The 7235-nt window shown below is 46.7% G+C and overlaps 1 protein-coding gene across 1 annotated transcript; it reads right to left on the reverse strand.

Moving 5' to 3' along the window:
• Nucleotides 1–3617: 3617 nt before the first annotated feature.
• On the reverse strand, nt 3618–6293 carry LOC140827264 (uncharacterized). Its single transcript, XM_073189904.1, has 5 exons — nt 6059–6293; nt 5672–5799; nt 5129–5495; nt 4182–4495; nt 3618–4088 (listed from the first exon to the last, which is right to left on the reverse strand). Exons 1-5 carry the CDS (start codon nt 6291–6293, stop codon nt 3618–3620), a joined length of 1515 nt encoding a protein of 504 aa, XP_073046005.1.
• Nucleotides 6294–7235: the final 942 nt, after the last annotated feature.

Here is a 7235-nt window from a genome sequence, read left to right on the forward strand (position 1 = left end):
AATAAAATGTTTAACTCCTCTCCAGAAACCATCACTCAAAATGCGGAAAACGCGCGGTCCTCGGGTTATGTCACCGCACCAAGACTGCCTACTCAGAGTTCAGCACCTCCTGTCTCCTTCTCAAAATGCTCACCTGCATCACACACGCTTAGTGAGTCTAAAAACTCAACACACCTGTACCAGTAATAACGAGTATATATACGTAGCACACAGCAATGAAAAATAGCATAATCAACATACATTTCATGAGCTTAAAAACATGAACATAAGCGGTCGTGTAAAATGGTAACGTGTCAAAACATGTCTCATCATGTTAACATATCGTATCAGCATATACGTGTTAAAATCTTAATTTAAATTCCGTTCATTAGCTGTGACTTTCGTATCATCATGTCATCATGTCAGTCGATGGATCCATCTACGTGTAATAGTGGTACCCGGCGGCAAGGGTCATCAGCGACGGCATTACCCGCCCACTGAGCCCGGGCCTTACATGTCATCGTGTCATCGTGTCATCGTGTTAGTCAAAACTAAATCACTTCCTTCAAAACGTGTTAACATATTCATCACTTAAATAAAAGCATGCAGATACATAATTTTTCCTTTAAACCAAGCATGCACCGTAATTATCATAATTGCGTAAAATCGTAAATATGATGCATAACCATTTAAAATATCATATATTTGTGCTCAGGGTGCTGCCAGGACCAAAATCTCACCCCGGGTGCAAAATGACCATTTTGCCCCTGAAAACCCGAAAATTATCGTTTCACTCCTGGACCTCTAAAATTGACCCGAAACTTACCAAACTCCTTAAAATGTCCCAAAACATTTTTAAAAGTAATCCTAGACGTAAACTCGAGCTAAATTCACAACTTAACCGATTCGTTTTAAAACTTGGACCGGGGTCTCGGTTTAATCCGAATCGACTCGAAACTAAACCAACTTTTCCCAAACTTAACCTATACTTAAAATACACTCTGACAGGGTCCTAAAATACAAATCTCCAGCCCTTAAACCTTTGCTGATCGTGACAGACCCAAACAAACTCTCGGCCCCTTCCCTTTTCACCTCTCGGGCGAACCCCTCTCCCTAATCTCAAGCCATCCGCTTCACCCCAATGCACAAGCCATGAACCCAGCCATCAAGGGCCTAGCCCTAACCCCAAGGCACCTATCAGAGCCGAGGACCCAGCCACATGCAAGTCACAGCCCCTACCCGACCGCTAGGAACCCAAATGACACGCCGTGCTCTACCCCCTCCCGCGCGAGCAGCGATGTTTGGCCCTTCCAATGCTGTGACTCAGACCCACCAGGGTCTGGTTCAGCCCTTGGTTTGGCCCTCGCACCGCTCGTTCCACCCCTAGCCAGACCTACCGCCCCCACCGAACAAGAATCCCACAACAACTCTCGATCTCTTCTTCCTACAGCAACACCGAACTCCTGTCACCCAAGGCTCCTTCGTGACACCACTACCAGACTCTGAATAGCCCTAAGCCGCAGTCCTCGCACCATAAAGCAGTAATCTTGAGCAGCAAAAATAATAAAACATGACATGGACAAAAGAAATAGAAAATCCTTCGTGTTGTCGATTGGATCGAGAATTCTGGACATAAAAGAAAAAGAAACACACGTACAACCATATATGACAAGTGTGATGCAGAAATAAATGGTGTAGTGCGTGCCTGATGATGATAGGAGAACAAGGATGATGGAGGGGACCCGGATCACTTTTATTTTATGCAAAAGCAAGCCAAAAACGTGGCCTTCAACTGAGATTTCTCTGAAACCGAGGGGAACAAACTCTGAATGGGGGGTGTCGGCTGTTGGGGGTGGGATTAGGTTTAGGTTAATGATAGGTTAGAAAATATTTAAATAGCTAAAAACCAACTAATGGGCCTAATTTTGATAATTAAAAGTTTAACAAAGATTTTAAGCCCAACAAGCTTAAACATAGGCCCATTAAGTCCAACGCATTCCTAAAAAATATTTCGTGTTGAAAAGGTTTTGAAAATATTAGCCAAATCATTAAAAAGTCCCTCGATTCGGTAAAATTTGCATACCGTTAAAAATTAAAATCTTGCAGGTAAAAATACCCAAAAATTCCCATTTTTTAAAAATACACTTAAAATGCTTTAAATTAATTTATAAAAATAAATCGTATAATAAAATAATTTTCCTGAAAATTCCCTGGTCTCCGATCCTCGTTGAACGTGAAATGCACCTACAAACCCTAATGCGTGAACTTTAAAAATTTCATGAATTAAATCCTACCATACATGAATTATGCATAAAATGCATAAAGTAATTAAGCACATATTTAAAAATAAAAATTCTAGACTGCATGCACTTAGGTTACGAGAATTAAATTCCTGGACCTTACAACTCTCCCTCCCTTAAACAAAATTTCATCCTCGAAATTAGAACGTACCGAGTAACTCCGGATAGCGACTCCTCATCGCGGTCTCTGTCTCCCACGTGGCCTCCCCCTCGGAATGATTCAGCCACTTGACTTTGACCATCTGGATCACTTTATTCCGGAGTCTCTTCTCCTGCATGTCCAAGATCTGCACAGGTCTCTCCTCAAAAGATAGGTGCTGTGTCAGCTGAAGTGGCTCATAGTTAAGTACATGGGAAGGGTTCGACACGTACTTTCGCAGCATGGAGACGTGGAATACGTTATGAACTCCCGCCAGATTCGGCGGTAATGCCACTCTGTATGCGATTGTCCCAACTCTCTCTAGGATCTCAAATAGTCCGATGAATCTAAGGCTGAGCTTGCCCTTCTTCCCGAACCTCATCACACCCTTCACTAGGTGCGACTTTCACAAAAACATGATCCCCCACTGCGAACTCAAGATCTTGCCGTCTCTGATCAGCATAACTCTTCTGACGGCTGTGCGCAGTCCTCATCCTGTCTCTAATCTTGGCCACTAGATCTGCTGTCTGTCTGACAGTATCTGGGCCCAACTCTGCTTGCTCGCCTACTTCATCCAAATATACTGGCGACCTACACTTCCTCCCGTACAGTGCCTCGTATGGAGCCATACCTATCGATGCCTGGTAACTGTTGTTGTACGTGAACTCCACAAGAGGTAACTTCGGCTCCCAGCTGCCCTGGAAGTCGATCATGCAAGCTCGGAGTAGATCCTCAAGAATCTGTATTACCCTCTCTGACTGACCGTCTGTCTGAGGATGAAAAGCGGTACTGAACAGTAGCTTCGTACCCAATGCCTGGTGAAGACTCTTCCAGAATACAGACGTAAATCTCGGATCTCTGTCTGACACGATAGACACCGGGATCCCATGCAGCCTGACTATCTCTCTGATGTACAGCTCTGCGTACTGAGTCATGGTGAGTGTCTTCCTGATCGGTAAGAAATGAGCAGACTTGGTGAGCCGATCAACAATCACCCAGATGGCATTGTATCCTCCCGTAGTCCTCGGAAGGCCTGTCACGAAATCCATAGTAATATTCTCCCATTTCCACTCGGGAATAGGGAGTGGTCTCAGCTTCCCTGCAGGTCTCTGATGCTCTGCCTTGACCTGCTGACATTTCAAACACTCGGAGACAAACCGCAGGATATCTCTCTTCATGCCCGGCCACCAGTACAGTGACTACAGATCCTTATACATCTTCGTACTCCCTGGATGGATGGAATACGGAGTGCTGTGGGCCTCACTCAGGATATCTGCTCGAAGAGAATCACTGTCAAGAACCCATAGGCGGTCCCTATATCTGACTATATCATCCACAACTACGTATAGTCTCTGGCCTTTAGTCTCGTCTCTCTGTCTCCACTTCTGTAGCTGCTCATCAGAAGTCTGCCCTGCTCGGATTCTGTCCCTCAGAGTCAGCTGTACTGTCAGAGTAGCAATATTCGGGGTCTCGCCCCTGGCATAAACTGCAAGCTCAAACCTCTGAATCTCAGCCTGTAGCGGTCTCTGCACTGACAGATGGGCAATCACTGCGTGCTTCCTGCTCAGAGCGTCTGCGACCACATTAGCCTTACGCGGATGGTAGCTAATGTCACAATCATAATCCTTAACCAGCTCAAGCCACCTTCTCTGTCGCATATTCAGTTCCTTCTGAGTGAAGAAGTACTTCAGGCTTTTATGATCTGTGAAAATCCTGCACTTCTCCCCATACAGATAGTGTCTCCAGATCTTCAAGGCAAAAACCACTGCTGCTAACTCTAGGTCATGAGTCAGATCATTCTTCTCATGAACCTTCAGCTGTCTGGATGCATAGGCTATCACTCTGTCTTGCTGCATCAGAACTGCGCCCAAACCAAGCTTCGATGCATCTGTATATACTACAAACTCTCCCTGCCCTGATGGCATAGTTAGCACTGGCGCTGTGGTCAAGGCCTGCTTCAGTCTGTCAAAGCTCTCCTGGCACTCTGGTCCCCAAACAAACTTGGCGTTCTTCTTCGTCAAAGCGGTCATAGGCACCGCAATAGAAGAGAAGCCCTGGATGAACTTCCTGTAATAACCTGCCAACCCCAAGAAACTGCGGATCTCTGTTACGCTCTTCGGAACTGGCCAGTCTCTGACTGCCTCTACTTTGCTGGGGTCGACCTCTATGCCATCCTGAAATACGATGTGGCCCAAAAATGCCACTCTGTCGAGCCAGAACTCACACTTGCTGAACTTGGCATACAGTCAGCTATCCTGTAGAGTCTGAAATACTGTCCTCAGATGATGACTGTGCTCCTCCCTGCTCTTCGAATAGATCAGGATATCATCAATGAATACTATGACGAACTGATCCAAGAATGGCTGGAATACGCGATTCATGAGATCCATGAAGATCGCTGGCGCGTTCGTCAAACCGAAGGGCATAACCAAGAACTCATAGTGCCCATAACGCATCCGGAAAGCTGTCTTATGCACATCTGACTCTCTCACCTTCAGCTGGTGGTATCCGGATCGAAGGTCTATCTTGGAGAACACTGAGGCTCCCTGAAGCTGATCAAATAAGTCTTCGATCCTAGGTAATGGATATTTATTCTTCACTATAACACTGTTCAGCTCTCGGCAGTCAATGCACAGACGCATGCTGCCATCCTTCTTCTTAACAAATAGCACTGGCGCGCCCCATGGAGAAAAACTAGGTCGAACGAAACCCTTATCCAGAAGATCCTGAATCTGATCCTTGAGCTCTTTCATCTCTGCAGGCGCTAATCGGTAGGGCGCCTTAGATATCGGCATTGTCCTTGGCATGAGCTCAATAGAGAATTGCACCTCTCGGTCTGGTGGAATGCCTGAAACGTCGTCAGGGAACACTCTGGAGAACTCGCTGACCACATCTACATCCTCCAGCCTCTGACTGACTGGCTCCGACACTGATACTATGCTGGCTAAGAATGCATGGCACCCTCTCTTAATAAGCTTCCTCGCACACATGCAGGAAATGACGTGCGGGAAAGGTTGATGCCTAGCTGCCTCAAATAAAAACGGCTTCCCACTGGGAGGTCTAACAGACACTGACCTCTGGCGGAAACTATGACTGCTCCATGAGAAGAGAGCCAGTCCATGCCCAGTATGATATCAAACTCTGGCAGCGGTAGTACTATCAGATCTGCCCGTACTGCTTTCTGCTGTAATCTGAGCTCCAATCCTCACACTATTCGGGATGTGAACATCTAATCCCCGGATGGAATCGATACCCTGAATCCTGAATCCATCGCTACTGGCATGATCCCTAGTCGCTTCACGAAAGATTCAGATATAAACGAATGCGTAGCCCCTGAGTCTAGCAAAGCATGTGTGGCTACACCTACAATATATATCCTCCCTGCGATAAATCATAACATCAAGTCTAATATTGTTGAACAATAAGGATTCCTTATCGGCAGTTAACCCAAAGTTCGAAATTCAACCTCAGAACGTCAAAAATTGTAAATTAATCCCCAAGTTCTAAAAATAGCCACAACTAGGTAGAACATGCATCCTAACTCTTTCTATGTTAATAGTCCCAGCAGTCAAATCACATACTGAAAAACAAAAACATGCAATCAAGGCGATAAATACGAAGATTTAAGCATAGAAGTTACCAGTGATCAAAGTAGAGTCAGGCTCCACCTCAGCCTCCTCGGCATGCATCACATATGCCCTGCCGGTAGTGGGACCCTTGTTCCGAGGGCAATCTGCAGCCTTGTGCCCCTCCGGTTTGCATATGAAGCACCTGTAGGTACCTCGCATGCATTTGCCGTAATGATATTTATCGCACTGTGGGCATGGTGGTCCCCCTTCCTGCCTAGGAGCCCCTGGTGCCTGGGGTGGTCTCATCTATCCTGGCCTCCTCTGCTGCCCCTGCTGTCTAGACGGCCCTGAATGCTGCTTCTTATGTGGCTGTGCACTAGCCTGGGTCTGATGCCGCTTCCGCTGCATCTCGAAATCTATGTCTCGCAGTGCCTGCTCTGCCTGAAAAGCGTAAGCGGTGGCCTCATCATAACTCGCCGGTCTCATCAGCATGACGTCACGGCGGAGTGTGGGTCTCAGTCCATCCAGGAAATACCTCAGCTTCTGGGCGGCATCCCCTGCTATCATGGGCACAAAGTGGCAGCCCCTGTCAAACTTGCGGATGAACTCCGCCACTGATAAATCAGTCTGCCTGAGGCTCATAAACTCTCTCGTCAGGCGGCCCCTGACGTCAGCTGGGAAATACTTCCCGAAAAACATCTCCCTGAATCTGGCCCATGTGAGGGTAGCCACATCCACAGCATGTGCGGCTCCCTCCCACAACAGGGACGCGTCATCCCTCAGCATATAAATGGCGCACCTGGCCCAGTCGCCATCCCTCATCCCCATGTAATCAAAATGCAACTCCAACGACCTAATCCATCCCTCTGGAACAAATGGATCAGTAGTACCCCCGAACTCCTTCGGGTTGAGCCTACGAAACTGCTCAAAGATGTCAGTCTGTTGCCTAGGAGCCTGCTGCACCTGCTCCAAAAGTCTGGCCATACCCTCTAAGACACGGGTGACTGAGTCCCCTGGCGGTGGTGGTGGAGGACCCATGCCACCCTCGGGAATATCGTCCACTCTGACCATCCTAAGCTCACGTCTGGGAGGCATATCTGAATACAGTCCAATCAAAACGTAACCCATCATGCAATTAATCTAGTTTTGAAATTAATGGACTTTAAATCGTAAAACAGTTAACATAAGCAGTAACTCATCATATTGCATAAATCATGAAATAATGCAGGTGATAACAATAAATCATTT

The sequence above is a fragment of the Primulina eburnea genome, chromosome 3, assembly GCF_022965805.1.
Source record: "Primulina eburnea isolate SZY01 chromosome 3, ASM2296580v1, whole genome shotgun sequence".
Classification (NCBI taxonomy): domain Eukaryota; kingdom Viridiplantae; phylum Streptophyta; class Magnoliopsida; order Lamiales; family Gesneriaceae; genus Primulina; species Primulina eburnea.